The sequence below is a fragment of the Bombyx mandarina genome, chromosome 21 (assembly GCF_030267445.1).
Source record: "Bombyx mandarina strain Sakado chromosome 21, ASM3026744v2".
NCBI lineage: Eukaryota > Metazoa > Arthropoda > Insecta > Lepidoptera > Bombycidae > Bombyx > Bombyx mandarina.
Window position 1 is genome coordinate 8907706 of NC_143227.1, and position 24814 is coordinate 8932519.

The 24814-nt window shown below is 34.7% G+C and overlaps 3 protein-coding genes across 12 annotated transcripts in view; 2 read left to right on the forward strand and 1 right to left on the reverse strand.

The window, feature by feature from the left end:
• Dhc64C (dynein heavy chain, cytoplasmic) overlaps nt 1-4864 on the forward strand; it is a 70538-nt gene extending 65674 nt beyond the window's left edge. For all 5 annotated transcript variants that reach the window (XM_089736538.1, XM_089736537.1, XM_089736540.1 and 2 more), the window contains 6 exons: nt 248-342; nt 899-1027; nt 1611-1799; nt 2731-2841; nt 3006-3169; nt 4187-4864. In XM_089736538.1, coding sequence (XP_089592664.1) covers nt 248-342; nt 899-1027; nt 1611-1799; nt 2731-2841; nt 3006-3169; nt 4187-4355 — 857 coding nt within the window. In that variant the 3' untranslated portion in view covers nt 4356-4864. The remainder of the gene's footprint in view (nt 1-247; nt 343-898; nt 1028-1610; nt 1800-2730; nt 2842-3005; nt 3170-4186) is intronic.
• On the reverse strand, nt 4860-19285 carry Tace (ADAM 17-like protease Tace). Its single transcript, XM_089736542.1, has 18 exons — nt 19151-19285; nt 18947-19036; nt 18642-18881; nt 18032-18153; nt 17624-17759; nt 16844-17118; nt 16707-16766; nt 16488-16622; nt 15704-15842; nt 14644-14879; nt 13804-13942; nt 13570-13639; nt 12112-12238; nt 11411-11522; nt 6110-6225; nt 5848-6003; nt 5341-5450; nt 4860-4983 (listed from the first exon to the last, which is right to left on the reverse strand). Exons 2-18 carry the CDS (start codon nt 18996-18998, stop codon nt 4923-4925), a joined length of 2286 nt encoding a protein of 761 aa, XP_089592668.1. The 5' UTR covers nt 18999-19036; nt 19151-19285; the 3' UTR covers nt 4860-4922.
• Nucleotides 19286-22285: 3000 nt separating this feature from the next.
• The window catches only part of Csk (C-terminal Src kinase), a 44013-nt gene continuing 41484 nt past the window's right edge, over nt 22286-24814 (forward strand). For 4 of the 6 annotated variants that reach the window (XM_089736547.1, XM_089736544.1, XM_089736550.1 and 1 more), the window contains exon 1: nt 22286-22425. The gene's annotated coding sequence lies outside the window, so the exon portion shown is untranslated. The remainder of the gene's footprint in view (nt 22426-24814) is intronic. The other 2 variants (XM_089736554.1, XM_089736552.1) reach the window with 1 other exon arrangement.

The window sequence follows — 24814 nt, forward strand, 5'->3', positions numbered from 1 at the left end:
GCTCGGAATTATATAAAAATAACAATTTTGTTTTTCCTTTGATGTGTCCCCCTTTGGACAGGAATTGTTTTAAGTTTATTTTATATAAAAGCTTAGGTCTTTTATTTATCGATTGAGGCACTACGAAGTCTGCCGGCTCAGCTAGTTTAAATTAAAAAAATAAACAAAATTTAAATAGTTAAATATACAGTTAAAATGCAATCTTACTGAGTTTGGTCATATAGTTAATGAAATTTTATTTTGATAGGTTCGGTTGTACTTGGTGATGGCAGACCTGCCTGGATGAAAATTTTACATCAAACAGCAGCGAACTGGCTGCAACTACTGCCTAAAGAACTTCCGGTGAGATTGGTTGTATAATTTAGTAGTGATGTTAAATAACTTTGACTTAAGTAAATATAATTTAATATTTTCTGTTATCACTACATAGTATAAAACAAAGTCGCTTTCTCTGTCCCTATATCCCTATGTATGCTTAAATCTTTTAAACTATGCAACGGATTTTGATGCCGTTTTTTTTAATAGATAGAGTGATTGAAGAGGAAGGTTTATATGTATATGTTAATAACATCCATTAAATAGTGGAGAAATCTATATATACTATAAAAATTAATTGCTGTTCGTTAGTCTCGCTAAAACTCGAGAACGGCTGGACCGATTTGGCTAATTTTGGTCTTGAATTATTTGTGGAAGTAGATAAATATGAAAACAACAATTTTGTTTTTCGTTTGATGTGTCCCCGTCGGACGGATTCCTTTAGTTTAGGTATTTTATTTATCGATTAAGGTACTACGAAGTATGCCAGGTCAGCTAATCAATAATAAATTACAGTTTCCGAAGCGAAGCGAGGGCGGGTCGCTAATTTGTTATAAACTAATCTTATGTGGTTTTTTTATAGACTCTTCGCCGTACAGTGGAGAATATCAAAGATCCTCTGTACCGGTTCTTCGAACGTGAGGTAGCTGCTGGAGCGTCTCTGTTGCAGCAAGTACTGCACGATCTGCGCAACGTTATGTTAATCTGTCAGGTATTTTGAAAATTTTTCATTGGTTTCCTTGTTTAGGTAGTATTTTGTAACTTATCATTATCATACGAAATTGTTAAGCTAAAAAAATTTTTAAAACTAGGTAATATTTATTTATTTTATAAAAATGTAAAGAGCTATTTGTATTAGATCAGCGGTCGGGGAACTTTTTAATTATTACCCCAAAATATTTTTGTGTCAATTGATATTACCCCATGGCGAAGAACAAAATCGCTTCTTTTTAGCATCTTTCATATTATAGCCCTCATGATAATTTTGAATTTGAAAAAAAAAACTATTTTTTCGTTTCATCGAGTTTGAGATCACATCGATTCTAAAGAAGTTTCACTTCAATATATACTTTTTACTCACAAAAGTGTTCATTTTTACCCTCCAAAATTTCATTTTACCCCATTTGGGGTAATTTACCCCGGTTCCCCGACCACTGTATTAGATATTCTTACTTTCGTTACATTTCAATTGCTGGTTTTTTAATTTTATAAAAGCGTTCATTGCTCCATTAGTATCAATTATAAGTATTGCCATATCATATCTAGATCATTTATTAAGATTTTTCGATGTATAGAGCGAAATGAAACAAACAAACGAGACTCGCGCGATGGTGGGGTCCCTGGTGCGCGGCATGCTGCCCGCCTCGTGGCGCCGCTACGCCGTGGCCCGCGGCTGCACCGTGCAGCAGTGGATCGGAGACTTTGCACAGAGGGTCACACAGCTGGCCGAGGTGGCAGATGCCGTCGCTGCTAAGAGGTTGCAGGTATGCAAATGTTACGCTATTATACATACAGTATGAAACAGTCATCATTCTCGTCGAACTAGTCGCTTGCGACGAAGGGCTCGGCGAGTAATTTAACCCACAGACACAGCCCACTGAGTTTCCGGCCGAATCTTCTCAGTAGGCCGCTTTTTTTTTAGGCAATTTGTGACCTGGTAACTAAGACCTTAAAGTCCTGTTTTTATATTCTTATCTTTATATTCTTATTTTTATGAAAATTTATAATATGGAGCAAAATGAATAGAAGATGATTAATTTAAGACATTAATCAACTGGAATGAAATGAGATGATATAGGATAAAATATAATCTCAGTAAAATGGTGGTCATTTACTGAAATTTTTTCAGTGGACTTTTTGGAGGATCCCGAGAAGTTATGTCCAGGGGCTTTGTTTCATTTTTCCACATTTGTGCACTTTCGCAGATATTAAACATTTAATAAACCACCGTTATTACACGTTTAAACCTGAAGAAACACTAAATAGACAAAATAAAACAAATCACACAACTTCACTCCTCGCGTTCCCGCCAAAAAGTCTCAGTGGGTCGCGTTTCCGATCCGGTGGTAGATTCTGCAAAGCACTGCTCTTGCTAGGGTTATTGTTAGCAACGTCGTCAGGTTTGAGCCCTGTGAGCTCACATGTTAAGTTTAAGTGTTAAGGTCTCTTAAGACCATCAAATGAAATCATCATCATCATAATCATCATTCTTTCCTATTACCCCCTGCTGGTGTAAATAGGGGGAAAAAAATGAAGCACATAAATGGGTGTATTTTTTTGGTAATAAACGAACCCCTGCGGTTATAACTGCCATATACCTTATACCATACCTTTAGATAATAGAACTGAACTTTAAAAAAGTCAAGAAGTCACATATCAACAATATGTAAAATAACTTTTGGAATTATCTTACAGAATGTCCCAGTGTGGCTCGGTGGACTGCTGAACCCTGAAGCTTATATCACAGCTACCCGCCAATGCGTTGCTCAAGCTAACTCCTGGTCTTTAGAAGAATTACATTTGCAGGTAAATAATATCATATTATCTTAATCGATAAAAGATTCAATGATTTTTGTTCTATTTGCTCATAATAAATAGTCCTGCCTCACATTGTAATAACAAAATGTTCCATGTGTTGTTAATTGTATTTTTTATTTATTAGATTATAAATAAGATATTTTTACCAACAGGTGACAATACCCGACCCCGGAACACCAACTGAGAATGCTCAAACTGAATGGTCGTTCTCTGTAACTGGTTTAAAACTGCAGGGAGCCACTGTCAAAGGAAATCGGTTATTACTGACGAACACTATCATGGTAGACCTGCCTCTTACTGTGCTCACTTGGGTTCGGTAAGTATTTTCAAGTTATTATTGAGATCAAATTAAGTCGGGCAACCTTGATACTTTATTGTTTTTTTTAAACAAAACCAAATCAAAAAAATAATCGTTATTGGTACATGTCATCCCAATTGACCGAGTTCCGGTTTGAGAGCTATCCTGTAGCTGTTAATCCAATAGAATTGAGACATCATACCTCCACGGTTATTCAATGTGTCCTCTGGCAACTGCTAACACTACGAACGACTCACCTACGTCAGTATTGTAGTGTTCCCAAATTTTTCATTATTAATTTATATATGTACCCTTAATAGTACAATAGTACGCTTAAAGTAATCGCCGTCATTTAACTACACGGTCGCGGAAGACGTAAGCTCATAATAAATTTATAGTCGCATAGAAATATTTTGTAACTAGATTTTTTTTTATTGCTTAGATGGGTGGACGATCTCACAGCCCACCTGGTGTTAAGTGGTTACTGGAGTCCATAGACGTCTACAACGTAAATGCGCCACACCTTGTGATATAAGTTCTAAGATTTCAGTATATGTAGTTACAACGGCTGCCCCGCTCTTCAAACCGAAACGCATTACTGCTTCACGGCAGAAATAGGCGGGGTGGTGGTACCCACCCGCGCGGACTCACAAGAGGTCCTACCACCAGTAATTACGCAAATTATAATTTTGCGAATTTGATTTTTATTACACGATGTTATTCCTTCACCGTGGAAGTCAATCGTGAACATTTGTTGAGTACGTATTTCATTAGAAAAATTGGTACCCGCCTGAGATTCGAGTCTTATCCTTTAGGCCACGACGACTTCACTATATATTATACATATTACAATATATCTATATTACGTAATATAATAATAGTACGCTCAAAGTGATCACCGTCATTTAACTAAAGGCTCGTGGAAGACGCAAGCTCCATAATGCATTTATAGTTGCATAAAAATATTTCGTAACTAGATATATTAAGTGTGTTTTATATCGATCGAAGCATAACATTTGTTTTTTTTGTGTGCAGCGGTCCGGAGCCCGCGTCCAATTCTCACACGCTGACTCTCCCCGTGTACCTGAATAGCGCCCGCACGGAGCTGCTGTTCACGGTGCGGCTGCCCGTCGCGCCCGGACAGGAGCCGCACGCGTTCTACGAGCGAGGAGTCGCCCTGCTCACTTCTACTGCTCTCAACTAAATTATACATTACTAGCGACCCGCCCTCGCTTCGCTTCGCAAACTTTAATTTATTATTGATTTCTCCACTATTTAATGGATGTCATTACACATATAAAACTTCCTCTTCAATCACTCTATCTAATTAAAAAAACGCATCAAAATCCGTTGCTTAGTTTTAAAGATTTAAGGATACATAGGATATAGGGAGAAAGCAACTTTGTTTTATACTATGTAGTGATTTAGAACGCAAAATAATTCGTCACACTTTATTCGCTCGTTTTGGAAGTTTATATTAATCACGTAACTTATCCTCAAACAAAACTTATTTATTGGAAACATGAATCGAATAAAATGCTTATAATAAGTGATAAATATCATGTTAGTGGAATGGAACCAGTGTCCAAAAATATATACCCATTGTTATTTATAAAGTCGTAACATTCACATTTATGTCTCTAGATATAAAATCACTTATCGATCACATAACGTAACTAAAAATAAAATCCTAATAAAACACAATGAAAAATATTCAACTTGTTTTATTAAATAGACCTTAAATACACCTTAACAATTTATTACTAACGTACTACAGTTGACTGCTGCCTTGTATGGCAGATTTAATTCCCGGAGGTTTCTGTTTCGGTAATCTGTAAGTAAAGTAAAAAAGATGTAATAAATGCTTTAGCTAAAAAGTAGTAAAATGTGGCGATATAATATCTAAGTTATATTTATAAATATAAATAGCATGATAGTTTTCAATTAATTTTCTATCTACGATATTTAAAAATTGTAAGTATTACATATTTTTAGATTAACTATGATTTTATGAAACATTACTTTTTAAAATACTTTAAAAAAATGCAATTTGGGAAAGTCAAATAACCTAAAATTTCCTGTCGCACATTTTTACTCTATTAGGTTAGTTTTAATATTGGTTTATTGCAGTTTTGATTTTTGTGCCCCACGTGGGTTCATAACATTATAGAAAATACAATTCAGCCTACCGTGTGTGTATAACTTTTCTCGGTGACGACGGATGGATCAGATCATGTTGTCTCTCCCACTCCAAATACTTCTGATGCTGACGCTGACGTCGACGATCAACATAGCTAATCTAAATTACAAATAATATAGTTGCAAATATAGTTCTAAATTATAAATAAGCTTTTTTTATTCTACAACGCATTCCATTACTTAATTCGTTGCTTTTATTAACTACAAACACATCAGGAACGCATTACTGCTCGGCGGTAGGAATTAGCAGGATGAGAGAACCAACCCGTGCGTAAAATCACGCCTGTGTGTAAGTGCATTTTTTTTAACATTCTCGATAGTGTTACTCAAATTTGTATTGAGTTGGAATGTTTGCCACTAAGGGCGCTGTTCTCGCACTAAGCACAGTGGTGTCGACATGCCCGTTTTCATATAGAGCTCCAGTATTCTTTTAACTTTAGGCATCTCTATCTGATCTGATCTGTTCCAAAAGAGGTTGAAAAACCATAGATACTTACAACACAACTGGCAGGTATCCATATGAAGGCAGTAACGAGTACGACCACTCCTACGATGTTGTCCCGGAGGAAGCCCAGCACATTGTTTATGTTAATGTCCTCTATGATGTCCCAGAAACGTTCGACCACGTCTTGTATTGTCTTTTCACATACTCCCTGGTGATTGGTTAATATTTAAGAATGATATCAGGAAAAAAATCCTATGTTGTTTTATATTATTTCGTATAATTGTATATTTAAACTAAGAATAGTCTTAGAGTACCTTATTGCAAAAACCTTGTATACAAGGAGTTCCATCGGGCAAAATGTCGTTATGAGCGACTGGAAAACATGTTTTGTTCAAACTCTTTCGGCAGCAACGTTTACAGGCATCGGCGACTGCAAAACCAATTAAAAAATATGTTAAATTTTTATTTGTTAACCTTAACATACTACAAGCTTCAACCTTGTCTCAAAGCAGGGTGATATTCACATAGTGATGTTTATGTATATGGACTTTAACAACCACTTAACAGCAAGCGGTTCATTCGACCATATAATGTAATTAACAAATTAAATAAATCAGAGAAAGGCAAAGCAAAAACATTGGTAAAGTACAAAAAAGTAAACAGTAATAAAATATTGATCCTCGGAGTGGACGACATCGCAAGGATATGGAATTAAAAAATATTCGGTAAAGGTGTGCAAAGTTGTGTGATAATAAAATATCACACCTTTAGAATAGAAGTAGCATAATCCAAATTTTTTTTTTTTGATGAACATCAGAATGTTATTAAAAAATTGTAATTTTTTAGTCTTTCGATTTCAATACTTTAAGGTACAAGCCTTAATTTTAGAGACTCGGAAAGAGTACGTTTGTCCTTTTCTAGACTAAAAAGAGACTAATTTTATAAACTGACAATACATTTTTATAACACGCTCAAAGTATAAAACCTATTTTCTTAAATATTTTTTTTAGTTACGTTACTTCAATTCTAAAGTTGCGATATGTTAAGCGTATAATGATTTTGGCGGGAACGCGAGGAGTGAATTTGTGTGGTTTGTTTTATTTTGTCTATTTAGTGTTTCTTGAGGTTTAAATGTGTAATAATGGTGGTTTATTAACTGTTTAATATCTGTGAAAGTGCACAAATGTGGGAAAATGAAACAAAGCCGCTGGACGTAACTTCTCGCGATCCTCCAGACAGTCCACTGAAAAAATCTTAATAAATGACCACTATTTTACTGAGATTATATTTCATCCCATATCATCTCATCTCATTTCATTTCATTCTAGTTAATTAATGTCTCAAATTAATCAATCATCTTCTTTTCATTTCACTCCATAATATCATTTTTCATAAAATTAAGAATATAAATTAAAATAAGACATGACTTAAGGGTCTTAGTTACCAGTGTGCTTAGTGCGAGTTTTGTAACGTTCTCACTAGCGAGCCAGTTTGCTCAAATTTGTATGCAATTGGAACAGCGCCCCTAGCGGCAAACGTACTCGGTGTTATTTTGTGAGTGCGAGTTCATATTAACGTTGTGATCTCGTAACCGAGTAATTTTACCGAAATGAGTACTACGAATGACATTTGTGCGAGTGCGTGTTACAAATTAGTGGATTTTAACGTTTCGATCGAGTATTTCTTTAGTAGTTTTATTTTTCCAACTAGAGAGGCAAAAATATCATGCCATAGAGCCTAATCTTTTTTTATGAAAAATGATAATATGGAGTGAAATGGATTTGATTAATTTGAAGCATTAATCAATTGGCATGGAATGAAATGAAATGAAATCAGATAATATGGGATAAAATATAATCTCTGCAAAATGCTGATTATATACTGAGATTTTTTCAGTGGACCTTTTCGAAGACTTCGAGAAGCTACGTCCAGCGGTTTTGTTTAATTTTTTTAAATTTTCGCACTTTCACAGATACTAAACAGTTAATAAACACACGTTACTTTGTTATTGCACAGATGGGTGGACGAGCTCCCGGCCCACCTAATCTTAAGTGGTTACCGGAGCCCATAGACATCTACAACGCAAATGCCGCCTCCCACCTTGAGATATTAGTTCTAAGGTCTCAGTATAGTTACAACGGTTGTCCCACCCTTCAAACCGAAACGCATTACTGCTTCACGGCAAAAATAGGCAGGGTGGTGATACCTACCCGTGCGGACTCACAAGACGTCCTACCACCAGTAATTACAAAAAATAATTTTGCGGGTTTGATTTTTATTATATGATGCTATTCCTTTACAGTGAAAGTCAATCGTAAACATTTGATAAGTACGTATTTCATTAGAAAAATTGATACCCGCCGGCGGGATTAGAACACCGGTGCATTGCAAGATACGAATACACCGGACGCCTTAACCTTTAGGCCAGGACGGTCTCAAAATTACACTTATACACGAAGAAATATTAAATACGCATTAACTAAGAAACATTAAATAGACAAAATAAAACAATTCACACAATTAAGCTCCTCGCGGTCCCTCCAAAATGTCTTTTCATCTTTTTTTCCTAGTTGTTCAATTGTAAATGAATAAATCAAAATCAAATCGAGTTTACGTTCTATACGGTGAAAAATGAAGAATTGTGAGTGTGAGTTGAGATATGCTACTCGCTTCGCAGGGCGTTTATTCACCGAGAGCAGCAATAATATTATTTCTCGTATATTGGTAGCACGTGATGTTTTGGCATTAGACCGTCTAAATGAAATACAACGCATTTTAACAGCATTTTAATGGGAACCAACTACTTTCAAAATTATTCGGGTAGTGTCACGTGTTCAATACTATTTTGTACCTTTAGAATTAAAGTGGCTCAACCCAAAATTCTTAGTTTCTGGTAAACTTCAATATTGTAATACAATAATTGTATTTTTTTAGTTTTTCGGTTTAAACACTTTAAGGCATGCCATTTTATTTGAAAAAGACAGAAAGAGTACTTTGTCCTTTTCTAGACTAAAAGAGACTGTTTAATTTTATAAGCTGATAGAATAATATAGAAAAGAATAATAGGATACCCTCTAATCGTCACATTGGAAAAAGGTATGGCTTTATCATTTTATCATTTAAATTATTTTTTATTGCACTTATAAAACTAATTTAATTTACAATATGTAACTACATATATCTATAACTAATCCGTACTTGTCAAATTCCTCATAAATTGTCAATATTCTTAATAAAATTCCTATTAATAATATACAAGTGCAAATGTTGAGCTGCTTGCCAGAAATGATATAATAGTGTTTTGTTTTTTTGTTGTTTCCTTGTAGGCTGCCTAATAATCTAAATCTGTGTTAGGCAATAAATGATTTTATTATTATCTACTAATGGTAGTCCAGTGGTCGAAATTTGACCATAATTTATTTAAATTTTAAGTTTGAACATTATTATAGTTCTATTGTCACCTTTCTATTATCATCATTTCTATAATAATCATTGCTCTATGTCGCCAAGGCTACATTATAGAAAAATAATATTAAAGACAAACAATATTAATCTATTCTCAATTTGACCACAGATTGATAAATGAATAAACAAAAAAAGTATAAATGCATGTGTGTGTGTGTGTCAAATACATGGTAATGTGTGTAAGGTTTTTTTATTCATTTAGTTTATTTTTTTATTGTTTATGCACAATTAAAAAAAAAAAATCAAGCTATCAGCAATCTGCACTACTTCTCTATATTCTCTATGAGTGTGGGAAATTTCATACTTCTCCGTCCGCGCAATTTTCGTAAAAAGGAGTCCAACATTTTTGCTGCACGTATTACCTACTTAAAATGTAGGTTCTTAAACTAATCTTAAATTTTTTAGTTATACCACTTCCATTCTAAGGGTGCAATTTCGTAAACAAACTTTGCCGTAATGGCGTAACCTTTAAAATACACGAAAACTGCCCAGCATAAACATATTTTTTTAGTAACTTTAATAGAAGTATTAGAATTAGAAGTTTATTATAGAATTTATTTAATTGTAATTACATGTTTAGACATACTTAACATAATTAATCTTGGAATAGGTAATTATTTCAGCTTTTTTTAATTAAAGAAATTATGTTTTACATAGGTTTAATCTTTTACCCGTTGAACGTTTATAAAATGATTGTATTTACGGTAATAGTGTTGATGATCTTCATTAGGTGGCCCAAATGTACTAAAATTATTACGAGCATCCTTCCTTATTTATAAATGTGTAAAGAAGCAAAATTATTATTACATTGTTCAAATTTCTATATAATTTATAAATATAAATCTGTACGTATGTACCTGTAAATATGTATATTGCGCGCGTGTGTGTGTGTGTGTGTGTGCGCGTGTGTATGTGCGTGTGTGTATATATTTCTATAATAGATAGATACACAGTGTGCAATTCATTTCGAAATTATTCTTGCCCATCTAATGGTTGTCTGGAAGAGATCACTCTTAGCGATAAGACCAAGAAAAAATGTTTCACAATATTTATTCATTTTGTGTACAATAAAGAATACTCTTTCACTGGTGGTAGGACCTCTTGGGAGTCCACACGGGTAGGTACCACCACCCCGCCTATTTCCGCCGTGAAGCAATAATGCGTTTCGGTTCGAAGGGTGGGGTAGCCGTTGTAACTATACTGAGACCTTAGAACTTATATCTCGAGGTGGGTGGCGCATTTACGTTGTAGATGTCTATGGGCTCCAGTAACCACTTAACATCAGGTGGGCTGTGAGCTCGTCCAACCATCTAAGCAATAAAAAAAAAAACAACTCTATCTCGCTCTCTCTCTCTCATCAAACAACTCTTTAAAAAAAAGCAATGATTTAATAAGAATTAAATGAAAAAGCAAAGAATTAATATGTATTTACAACTAGCTAGACGTCTATAAAATTTTCTAACCGAAAAAATATATGTGTATAAACCATTAGAATAGATAAAACCTTAAAAAACAACATTATTATTAAAAACGAAAGAAAAAATCTTGATATTGTATTGGTTTCACGGCAAAATTTTTAGTGACTACTTAACTTGCTTGAAAGTGAAGAAATACTCTCAAAATCCATTAATTTGCAACTCGCACTCGCACATACAATAATCGAGAGCCTCACTTCGGTAAAGCTATTCGATACATGAGACAGCAACATAAACAAACCTTCTCTCTCCCACAAAACGAGATTCATAAGCTTACCACTAGGTGGCACTGATACAAACTCACACAAATTAAACATAACATTAACATCGACTGAGTAATTAAAAAAACTCGCACTAAGCACAGGTACATTACCCATTACCCGACTAATTATAAATATCGTTAGAAAGCTTGGCATTTCAATTAAACGCCTTAAAAAAAAACCTTGCGTGCTACCAATATAAAAGAAAAAAATATCGCTTCTCAAGATGAATAAACGTCCTGCAAATCGAGTAACTCGCACTCAGAGCTCCGCACGTTTCACCGTGAAGAGCGTACACTCGATGCGAGTCAATCGATTCCATTTTTGAAACTCGCACTAAGCCTACAGGTCACAAAATCCCTTAAAAAAAATAATTAAGCGTATAAACTAAGGTATGTAGGTGTGGAGTCGGTACCTATATCGCACATGCAGCTGTGCATCCCCTGCGTCTCGCAGTACGGCATGCACGTGCCGTTGCGGCACCGGCCCCGCTCCGCGCACTCGTGCTCGTCCGCGATGGCGGGCGCCTGACGCACGCGCAACACAATATTAACTAACTCGTTAATTAAATAAACAATCTCATTACAACTTAGGTTCGCGGGGACCACAGGAGCATCTTTTTTTTTTTTATTACTTTGATGGGTGGAGGAGCTCACAGCCCACCTGATATTAAGTGGTTACTGGAGCCTATGGACATCTACAATGTAAATGCCACCACCCACCTTAAGATTTGAGTTCTAAGGTCTCAGTATAGTTACAACGGCTGCCCCACCCTTCAAACCGAAACGCATTACTGCTCCACGGCAAAAACAGGCAGGGTGGTGGTAGATACCCGTGCGGACTCAGAAAAGGTTTTACCACCCTTGAATGGTTATACAAAATGTAAATAACCTTGGTTTATTTCCCAGATCTATTTCAATCAATTTTTATTCAAAAATTTATTGAAATTTGTCTCTGATCTCAAGATTGTGCCTGTTTCATTTTTAGATGAAGAGAATCATGGAAGAGGTCGCTTTCAGCGATAAGGCCGCCAATTTATGTCACCGACTATTATTTGTTTTATATGCTTACTCTGTACATGTGGTGTTAAATAAAAAGTTATATTATTATTATTACCTTGGGGCAGTCGGCGGAGGCTCCGTTGCAGATGGCCTCCCCCTCGCAGGCGGAGTGAGCGGCCTCGCGGCACACGAGCCCGGGCGGCGCGAATACACAGCCGGCGCAGCACGGGGAGTTCTTGTCGCTGTCGACAGACAACAAGGGGCATTTTGTTTTGTTTAGAAGAAGAATGCGGGACTTATGTGGATACCTCGCGTTTTTTTTTTGTTTTTTTTTTTTCAGGAGCTCGTAATTTTATTGGTAACTTTTTTTCTCTGTAATTTGTATTTTTGTTCTCAATAGCAAAATTTTTTTTTGGCCCACCTGGTGTTAAGTGATTACTGGAGCGCATCGACATCTACAACGTAGACCTCTTGTAAGTCCGCGCGGCTAGGTACCACCACCCTGCTTATTTCTGCCGTGAAGCAGTAATGCGTTTCGGTTTGAAGGGTGGGGCTGCCGTTGTAACTATACTTGAGACCTTAGAACTTATATCTCAAGGTGAGTGGCGCATTTACGTTGTGGATGTCTATGGGCTCCAGTAACCACTTAACACCAGGTGGGCTGTAAGCTCGTCCACCCATCCAAGCAATAAAAAAATAAAAAAAAATATATATATCATTTAGATTTCAATCCAGGTCAGATTTAAGTACTATTTGTACGATTTAGTTAATATGTAATGTACTGTAATGATTGTGATGTGTTTTGGGCATCAGTAAAAAAAAGAAGCAAATTAACACAATTCGACAAAACTATATTGAGCAATGAAAGACTATTCGGTTTAAGCGAAATTCCGTTTAATACGGGACATTTATCTTTGTAATTAAAGGTGCGTTTTGTATGGTATTAGCATCATAGCATTCGCTGTTTTAAATTGAACTTGAATTGAAGTTTACTAGATTCAAATATCTGAAAAAGTTTTTTTGTAATAACTTTTCTTAAAATTTTTGAACTTTGAAAGGCTCTCCTGTAAAGTTGTAAAAATGTCGCTTAAACAGTTTTAGTTTTTAAAAGCTATGTATTCAAATATTTTTTTTATTTTCGTCATTTTCTGTTTCGCTTTGATATCAGAATTAAAGGGGGTATTATCATAAATTTTAATTTTACTTGGTCACCATGCCTGTCTGGACACTTCCTCCTGTCTTTTTTAAAGCGAAAACTTCCCTAGCACTTTTTATTTGAGACTTAATAAAATGAAAAAGCGACATCTCAAAGCGACAAATATGCTGCCCTAATTTGCATGATAAATGATGATTTAATGTTAAATTTATATGTTCATAATTTGGTAAAGTATTTCCTTGAAAAATATTTTTTTGTACACGCGCCACAAATATGTCAATATAGGTGTATTTAATAAAATAGAATTTTTATCATTTCAGAATTCTAAAATAACGACTTAAACAAATTAGAGGAAATACTTCCAAATCAGACTACCTATGAATGTACAAGGGCCGAAATTAAATCTATAGTTTGTACCTGCAGACAGCGCCTTGATTTTTTCTCAATTTACAATTCTTATCACAGCACATATCATTGTCTTCAGTACCTGCCGAAAAACATAACACATAATGTAAATATTATTAATTATTCGATAATTTAAACCAAAAAAACTCTTTAATGATAAATTTCTTATAAAAATAGACAAGTTCCAATACACATTTCCAGCATAGAATAGGTGAACCCATGAATACTTTAAACAGTAGAATATACCAAGTAGGCCAGCGTCGCATTCCTCTCCTCCTTCGACACGAAGATTTCCACAAAAACTCTCCTCCGGTTCAGAGAAACATCTTCCAGATTTGGCCTGCAACACTTTTCTGATAGATCTTAGGCTGCACGGTGAAAATCTCTGAAACAAAAGACCCGATAAATGAAAAAAATTCAATGAATTCCAGTGTTTTTTTTAACCTACGTGCCTAATTCCCGGCACGATAAGTGTATCTCGCAATCAACCAAACAACCACCTCTACAGTGAGTCATGTCAGTGAGTGAACATCAACTTTTAATTTATATATTGACTGGACGGATGGGCGATCTCACGGCGCACCTGGTGTTAAGTGGTTACCGGAGCACATAGACATCTACAACGTAAATGCCACCACCCACCTAGAGACATGAGTTTTAAGGTCTGTCTTAACAGTACAACCGTTGTCCCGCCCTTTGAGCCGACCGCATTACTGCTTTACGGCAGAAATAGGCAGGGTGGTGGTACCGATCCGTGTAGACTCACGAGGCGTCCTACCACAGTAAATGCGCAAATTATAATTTAGCCTTATTATTTAATTTTGTATTACACACTGTTATTCCTTCGCCATGGAAGTCAATCGTGAACATTTGTTAAGTACGTATTTCATTAGGCCTGCGGTATTCGAACACCGTTGCATCGCTCGATATGAATGTACCGGGCGTCTTCGTCTTGTCCAGGCCACAACGACTTCCACCCGTGTGTAACCACATATACTGTATTTGGCCTTGGCTCGTTGTATCAAGTCGTATAACCGCTTGGGTGGACGGGTGTCGCCGCCGTGTTACTATTGTTACGTCAATTACCTTGTTGTTGACGTCATACCCGCTGACGCTGTAGGTGTACATGAGGTAGGAGCCTCCCTGGCTGGCGGCCGGGGAGCACTCGGCCACGTCGGGGTCGTGCTCGGAGCCCCAGTTGTGGCCAAACTCGTGCGCCGTCACCAGGTCTGCCTCCCGGGTGATCACGCGCTGCCCGTAATGATTCCGGGACGAACTCAGGCCAGAGTTCAAATATAACGTATATCCGTTCTTGAAATATTCTGTCAATGATACACCATACATGCAGAACTTAAAAGCTTAAGGTCATACCATACTTACTAGAAATTTGTTTATTCTCTAACTGGAGTACACTTTTCAATCTATTGTGACATGCATTATGCCAATAAATAAAGCAGAACCTCAAATATTTTCCTCTGCCGCTTACAGTATATAATTTTTGTAGATCTGGATCGGTTGTAGAATTCTTAGACATCACTATGAGATGCTAGGCTGACCTTGTTAAGACTGACTTTATTGTAATTTTTTGGAATGCATGGACTGTGATGTCTCTACTAATGCAAGAATCAAAATATATATAAATAAAATGAAACACGCTATAAATATATGTAATAATTAAAATAACAAAAAGCAATGCAAAATAAAAGGACACTCACATAAAGCACACCGTAAACTGAAAATAAAACAAAATAATTAGTTCATAATATCCTTCTTTAGGGTGTCATCTAATTTATTGATCACTCATTTATGACTGATCAATAAATTAAGTGAAGTAACTAACTAAAGTACTACACAATTGAATAAGATGCCGAATTCATGTATCAAGAAAATAATAAATAATCAAAATAATAAAAAAAAAACACAATAAAACATGCAATTTTATATAACAAACTAAAGAAATGTAAAGGTGATTTTTTTTTTAAAACAAGAAAATGCTATGCCATATATTAAATTCATTAAATCAAGAAAATCTTTCACCAAGACACTGAATATTAAAGGTCGACACAAAACTATTGATTTACAAAAAACTTTTTGGACTGATACCTTTTCCATCAAAAAAATATGTAGGTATTATTTTTTTATTTACCTGGGGTGCATATACCACCGACTGAATTTCTACGCGGCGAACCGACATAGGCTAAACCTAAGATGCCGCCTTCGAATTTAAGGTCAGTAAATAAGTGAGCCAAACAGAAGTCTTTGTGTGAATATTCTCGACTGAACACCTACAAATAAAGAACTAAATTAATGTTTTTTTTTTTGCCTAGATGCGTGGACGAGCTCATAGCCCACCTGGTGTTAAGTGGTTACTGGAACCCATAGACATCTACAACGTAAATGCGCCATACACCTTGAGATATAAGTTCTAAGGTCTCAGTATAGTTACAACGGCTGCCCCACCCTTCAAACCGAAACGCATTACTGCTTCACGGCAAAAATAGGCGGGGCGGTGGTACCTACCCGTGCGGACTCACAAGAGGTCCTACCACCAGTAATTACGCAAATTATAATTTTGCGGGTTTCATTTTTATTAGACGATGTTATTCCTTCACCGTGGAAGTCAATCGTGAACAATTGTTAAGTACGTATTTCATTAGAAAAATTGGTACCCGCCTGCGGGATTCGAACACCGTTGCATCGCTATATACGAATGCACTGGACGTATTATCCTTTAGGCCACGACGACTTCAAAATGTAATGCCTTTTGAAAACAACCACATGTTGGTAATATCAGAAAATATAAATCTAAAATGTAGCTTTAAATCATTTATCTTGAAAAAATCATTTATAGAATGGAATGAGAATCCTGAGATAAAATGTGAAGTAATTAATTTAAAAATTTAATTAATATAACGTGAATGACACTTTACCTCAAGCAAATTCCGAACATCCCATTTCTCACGCACCATATTATAATGAGCCTCTCCTCCTCGGACTCGTGTAGGTTCAGAATGTACCAATATCTTTTTAATTACAAACCCCATGCCTTTAAATCCATCCATATCCTAAAGACAATAAATTTGAAAATGTTGTGTTGAAATAAGTTGAGATTTGATAAGGAACAAAAACAGCATCAATTGAAAACTTACCTGCCTATCCTGCCACAGAGTATCATTATAAATTTTATGCACACGATCAATTAAACTTATCTGTAAAATACAAACTTGCTTTGAGTAATTTACAAAAATTTTGTATCCAAAATTAAACATTACATTTAGTATGTTACCAAATAACTAATGGTGGTTTTGGTGTTGCTAGCTCCCATTTCTTGAAAGAATCTATAGTCAGCCACAAGTAATAGGGGACATCTTGTTTTTGTTGGCGTATATTCATAATCACTCTGTCTCTTAGTCCTCTTTTTAGGACCATCATTACTTGTGTCAGCTTCATTAGCTGGATGGTATGAGTTTGTTTGGTCCAAATACTTTTCTTTTTCAAGCTGTTCATGCTTCAATTCTATATCATATTCTTCTTGTACGTCATCACTGTCGTCTTCCAATTCTGAATAAAATAAAATATTATAATTTTTATTTATTCTGTAGAGCAGCCAACATATCAATAGTGTAACTGGTGTCGACTAAGACATAAAAGTATCATGGAAGTAATAAAATAGCCTTGACATGGATCTACCTATTAATTTTAAACTAAAGGTTAAATTTACAATTACATTGGAAATATAACTGATCAAGCTTCAAAGGAATTTACCATCACTTCATGTCACAAACAGACAGAATAGTTCAATAATATGTTCAGTAATATAAGCGTGTATAAGTAATATAAGTGTTCAATAATATAAGCTAGTGACATTTCAAAATACTAGTATTCAAGTTAAAATTTGATGGATAGGTTCCTTTTTATAGTGAAAAAATTGTTGTGATTGGATTTTAGGAAAGAAACAGGCAACTCTATGGCGTAGTAGTAATTTATTTATATGAGAGTATACATAGACTTTACTTTGCAAGAAATTATCATGTGATAAAACTAACAATGACTACAATTTTTTTACCTTTTCCCTCTTTAACATAACCACAAACCCGTGGTTTGTTGCGAATTGCATCACCAGCCCAACTGTACCGAATATCAGAAGAACGATAAGTGATCATGCTCTTCCCATCTAAATCAGGCAGATGTCGCCAGGACGGCTGAAATTAAAAAGACTAACATGAAATAAGCCATTATATTGAAAGTTTATTTACTGAAAATTCTTATGCAATCTCTAAACTTGTATTATTTTAAAAGACACTTAAGTTATGTAGTAGTAAGTATATGTACGGTAGGCAGCAGCTTGGCTCTGCCCCTGGCAGTGCTGAAGTCCATGGGCGACGATAACCACTCACCATCAGGTGGGCCGTATGTTCGTCTTACAACAAGGGCAATAAAAAATAATAGATATCTGATTTTTCTCTATATTTACCTCCACATGATATGTTTCATCAGGTGTATGTATGATTCCTGTCATTACACCATCTTCCATATGTAACTTAACATCTGATTTTGTTTCTCCAAATACTCTGCCAGTAAAGAAATTCTCACGATCTTAAAACAAATTTTTTGTTAACAATAACTCTCATTATTAGTACTGAAGTAAATATTATAAGTCTTTTCTGCCATATCAAATATTCTTCAACAAAGATTGACTGTGATGGCAATAAGACCTACATTCATCATTATATGTTCAAAAGAAAATGTAGTGTGAACAGTATATCTATTTGTATGTTTATTATAATTATGTATACTTTAGTATGCTTACAAGGAAAAATCTTATTATATATTACAAAGTTCTAAATTATATATTCAAAATATGATAAACTGATGTCACCAAAAAAATCACTAATTAAATGTATTTTCATTTGACTCTTGACTTACTTTGCATATGTTCATTTGCAAGTAGTATGTTATTAAATTAATAGTAATGAAATGCAACTTCATCATCATCATCATTTCAACCTGTCTACTGTCCACTTCTTCATATAGGCCTCTCCAATGCAGCTACTAACTTATAATTGTTTGAAACATGCCCTTACCAACATGCACAGTAGTCTCTTTACCATCAGCATCAACAGAGTAGGCTTTAAAATTGGAATGCAAAACAGAACTCTGAGGGTGTAATATCAATCGAAAGTCTTTTCCCAAGGTCTTGAAGCGAACCTCCTTTATCGTATTATAGGGATGATTAGAAAGTTTTGCACCACGCTTGACAATACTATGGGAGAAACTCGACGCATGTATTGTCTCAAAATATTTCAAATTATGGTGTATAGAACCTTAAAAAAAATCAGAAATTAGTAACGATAAATGTTTTTAATTACGAAATTTCAACAATACTCACAATGTCCTAAAACAAACAAAATTGTTAATACAGGTAGTACGATTATCTTCATTGTTTTGTCGTATATTTTAAAGTTCTTTAAACATATGTCTGTAACAAACATTAATGTATTTTTAAAAAACTTCTCAATATTTGTGTTATATCAATTACTGTAAAATATGTAAATAATTTTACTTCTACTTTATAATTTGTCTATCGACTTACTTGGTAGATATAACCATAATATTTATACAAATATTTTTTTATGCTTGAAATAAACTTTAATTTATTTTGTTTTATTATTTGGAGATTTTAAAGCATTTCACATTTTTTTAAGGAATTTTATCACCTGGTAACTAAGACCTTTAGGTCAAGTTTTACTTTAATTTTATTGAAAACCTTTTTTTAAGAAAAATCATATTAGGGGTTAAAGTATGAAAATGCCGATTTGTAGTTTGTACTGAAAAATTAAAATTCGTTCTATTTTTTTATTTAACATTTATTTAATCAAAATATCAACCATTATTATCTATACATTGCTGCAATCTAGTAGGAAGGTCATTTATACCTTTGCGATAGAACTCTGGTGATCTAGGCCGTTTTCCAATTACAGCACAAGAGCGCATTATGCGGCATAATGCTCAACTAAGCTTCAGCATAATTCAGCATTGTGCGTCACTGAGTCGCATTAAGCTCTGTAATTGGAAAACTACCATTAGGTAATGATTAATTACAGAGCATAATGCGAGTCAGTGGCGCACAATGCCGAATTATGCTGAAGCTTAGCTGAGTATTATGCCGCATAATGCGCTCTTGTGCTGTAATTGGAAAACGGCCCATGATTCTACAAACTGTGTGAAAGCATTTTGTACTGCCGCCTGGGAAGAAAACTTCTTATTAGGTACGTAGAAAATTGTCCAAAACGAAAACAAATGGTAGGTCTGGCGAATGGTTTCTAATTGCAGTTCCTGTAGAGCTAAAACGATTTCTCGCGCTGTATGAGATCTCGCGTTATCATGGAACAATAATGGTGAAGATCGATTCATGAGTCGGGGCTATTTCACTGCAAGTTTTGCTATCAAGTTTTTGCAAGTTTTTGCCACGCACCATCCGGCTATGGAATGAGCTCCTCTCCAGGGTGTTTCCCGAGCGCTATGACATGTCCTTCTTCAAAAGAGGCTTGTGGAGAGTATTAAGCAGTAGGCAGCGGCTTGGCTCTGCCCCTGGCATTGCTGAAGTCTATGGGCGAAGGTAACCACTTACCATCAAGTGGGCCGTATGCTCGTCTGCCTACAAGGGCAATAAAAAAAAAACATTGTTTGAAGTTCGGCACAGTATACATCTGCAGTTATTGCTTAACCAAATCGGAGAAAGCTATAGTGAATAACACCATGCTGAAACCACCAAACAGTTACCGTTACCTTTTTATTGGTAAGCTTTGCTTTAGGACACTGTTGCGGTGTTTGATCGGGGACAGCGCAGGGCCGGACTTAAACTTAATTCCGCTCCCTGGGTACCGGAAAAAAATCCGCTCCAATACTGGAATTTTACCTAAACTTATAGGTTATATATTTTATTTTTCTAAATTAAGGTAACTAATTTATTACAGAAACTTTATCTTATGTTATATATTCCAAAAACATAAATAAATATTTGTCTTTTTCTAACAATTATAAATTTTGCACTAAGGGTGACTCATAATGATATTACATAAAAAAAAACTAATTAAATTTCTTTAATTCCAGAAAATGGAAAAATCGATTATTATTTTAAATGTTCAAGGAAATAAATTGATTAAATCATTTTGATTATTAATTTTTAGCAAAAGTGCTAAAATTATCATCCACAAATAATGGATGAATTGAATTTGTTGAATTATCAATTAAACAGAAAATTATTAATTAGTAGAATTAATTGATTATATTGAGCAATCTTGATAAGACTAAAAAATTTTTTTTATCACTTTCAATTCAATGTCATTCACATGTGTGGCCTTTCACGTGGTTTGTTCTTCAACTCAAAATTTCCATTACGAAAAAATCGCACAGTGCGTTCATTAGCAGTCACCTTTCCAAACGCAACATTGATATTGCAGCGTTAGTTCCGCGTTGGAATGACTGGAATTGAATTTTCGAGGTATCCATCTTTCCTAGCTTTCTTAGTTTCTAAGCTAAATAAAAAAGACAACTGAAAGTCAATAATCGAATGTTGCCCATTTTTTAAAAGAAGAAAGAACCTCGTACCATTTGAAACAAAATTCACTCAAAAATATCAAACCATGAAACGAAATGAAAATTCACCAGGACAGGTGGGCCAGCAAAGGCTCAGCCAGGAGGGGTGGGATTTGCTAACAGCTGCCTCCGAAGGAGACCTAACAACTTAAGAGTAGCTGCTTTTCGAATGAATCTACTACCGGATGGGAATCGCGACCCGCTAAGAAGCTCCAGCTAGGAACTCAGCGAGCTGATGCATGGGTTAGGTTGCACGTCGACCTCTTTGTCGAGTTCGACGAGTACGGTTACCGGGGTCCCTAAGCCTGCTCCTAGTGTTAGAGCTGAAGGCGTCTAATGCAAAGGTTATTGGATCTGATGGATCCGTAAGGACGTTATTAATCTGTATTGCACAAGAGCATTCCCGTTTTTACCTCTTATTAGTAGTTGCACACACTTGAATTTTTGTTTTTTTAAACGTAGTGATTTTTAATTATTTGTTTGCTCTATGATACCTTCCGCGAGGCCAAAGATTGCAGCAGATGGAGAACAATTGTACAAGAGAGATTGATGCAGTGGGGGAGTCACAACCCTCTGTAATGAGGAGAACGGCGCAAAGAGGAGGAGGAATTATTTGTTTATTGAATGACCTAGGATTCAGACCGAAGTCAAATCAAATTCAAGCACTTTTACTTAAAAGTGGAATTTACGGCTTAATTTGAACGTGTTTTTCTGGTCCTTCTTAAAATCCTTTTTTAAAGTTACCCAATAGATTGTATGGATGCACGGACTGGCCATGGCGCCTCGACTTTAAAATTAGACACGGTACCATGTATATCACAAATACACACGTTCAAACCCATACTTTTTAAAACAGGGGATTTTTGGTGGAAGCTCGTGGTGTGTTTGAAGTATTTTTGTACTTGGTGAAATTAATTTTTTTTTAAACTTTAAGTAAAGAATAATGGTGTTGTTGAAATAATGGTAATGTATGTGACAGTGCATAATTATGTTTAACTATAGTAAATTTAACTTCATTTATTTGCGTTTCTATTTGTTTTTTTGGCCACAAGAAATGGTTTTGAATCTTCTAATCAAAAAAGGGAGTATCCTTTACTTTCCTTTTGCCTATTCAATTCAACAAAACAAAACAGTATAAGATGGCGGACGTCTGAATGACGTATGTGTTGTGTGTTTATGAAATAGTATTTTATCAATTTTATGCCAGTTTTGTTATGAAGTGGGGAAATTTTTATCGCTGAATCGCCTTATCTGATTTGTGTCATATCGGTAAGTCATTATTTAAAAATAATTTTGTCTAGAAATTGATAAGTCTCGTGGTTCTCGTAGTTGATTTGCAAGCTGTAGGCGGGACGGACGAGACATCCTCATTAAAAAATGTAAAACCATTCATTAAATGAAAGATAAACACACGGGATAAACACTTGAAGTAAAATTCAATCGTAATAATATTATTTATGGGATATTTAGCTAAATCATTAAAAGCATACACATTATAGATTTTTTTGCATATTGTTGTTTTGCGTAGTCTCATTATAAAAATGGTTTAATTGTTGATTTTTTGTCACATTAACAGTATCGGGCTCAATATTTATTTACGTACGTTTAAATGCTCAGAGTATTGGATATTCCTTCCTTCTTGTTATATTAAAATAAAACATGAAAAGAATTTACCTACTCATTTTATCTAAGACAAGAACAAATGTATGGCTTTTTGTTCTCCTAGATCTCTATTTAGTTGTTCATAATCATACATATCAAAATATCAAATATACAAATGAACCAAAAATTCCCAATTTTATGCAATAAGCGTTTATCATGTATTATGATACACTGTGGTGATCAGAAATTGATTCCAAAATACTGGAGCATAGGTAATAGTCCTACAAGGATATATAAGGGTCGGCCTAAAATTTTTCTTCCTCTAAGTTTCTCATCATAATAAGACATGCATAACTAATTTTAAATAAGTGATACAAATATTTTGTAAGTATTAAAAAAGATGTATTTCTAGGAGGTTCATATTCTTAACAGCATCCAATCTTAAAACTTATGATATGTGTATAAAACATACTATGTTTGTAAGAATCATACTATTCACCACTTCGTCTACAAAACTTTTAATGTAGGTAATGTAATCATTGGCAGTTTCTGGATTGTTTCTATTTACCAAATTATTAGGAAACTAAGAATTTAATAGTATCTGATTGAATCCATTTTATAACAATAGTCTTGACTATCAACCCACTACCTCTGTCTATAAATACATTGGTAAAATTTGTATCACAGAAATCGAAATTATAATATTGTCTATAAATATTTGTTCCAAATAAAAAGGCCAGAAAAATATTCACATTATCGAAATCTGAATAATGAAAGGGATATATACATACAAAAGTATGTGATATAACCGGAATTAGTGTCTGTTAGATCACTAGAACATCAGAGACTGATGTGCTGAACATAGTATTGTACTAATTTTCGGCTACTAGAAATTGGTTGAAACTTTGTATATTGAAATTGAATTTTGAAATTGATAATAATTTTTTTCAATAGCTACAAGAAATAACAACTCAAAAATTTTTTACATGTTTGCATGATTTAGTGGATGAAGAAACGTATAATTTATTGTGATTGCAAAGTTTAGTGTAAACTACGTAAAAATAAACAACATTTCGTCATGCATGTATTTCTAATTACAATAATTCAAGAAAGCTAAGTACTTAAGCTGTAGCGATTTTTAAGTGGGAATCTTTTATTTGAATCCCTCACTAATAATTGTTTGTTGTTTTTTGAGAGTTTGTTGTTTGAGATTCATTTATTCTAATGAAAATTGATACAAAACAAATTGAGACAAATATTTTTAACAAATATTTCTTCTACTAACAAAATAATAAACATTTTTATAGCTCAGGATTCCTTTCTATCATTATAATACGTATCGAAGCACATGCATGTTTACATACATAAAAAAAAAAATTCAAAAGATATTTATCATATCCAAGCAAAAAGTATATTTATCATATCCATCACATGTCAGGAAACACAAGGAGGCAATAGGAAAAATTAATAATTTTCCATGAATCTCCAGTATATGGCTGCCTATAAGCAATTGAATTTTTTCATGTAAACAAAGCGAAATGAATTTTTTCACCAGAGAAATAATTAACTGGTTCCTTCTTCCTTATATTACAAATGAAATTGTCGTTAGGTCGAATTGGCCACTTTGATCTCAAATATCTGAGGGTTGGTTAAGAATTCGAAATTCAAATTTATTTCAAACTTAGGCTTGTGTATTTCCGTTTCGAATTCATAGTGATTCATTTATTTTTGCGTCATTTGAGTTTTCTTTGATATTGTTCCGTTCGTAATGTAAATAACTTAAAAAAATCGCACTATTTACGAAAAGGAGTTTCATTTTGGCACCAACGCTGCAAAAATAGCTCTAAAGAATAATGATATATGTATACGGGGAAGTTATTGCCAAATTGGCTTTATGGGAAGACTCAAGGTCACCCAATGGAGAGGGCTATACTCGGAGATTCCCAACGAGATCAAATCCGAAATGAGGAGATTCGCAGGAAAACCATGGTAACCGACATAGCCCAAAGTGGTTCTTGAGTGGCGACCGCGTACCGCAAGACATAGCGTGGGTAGG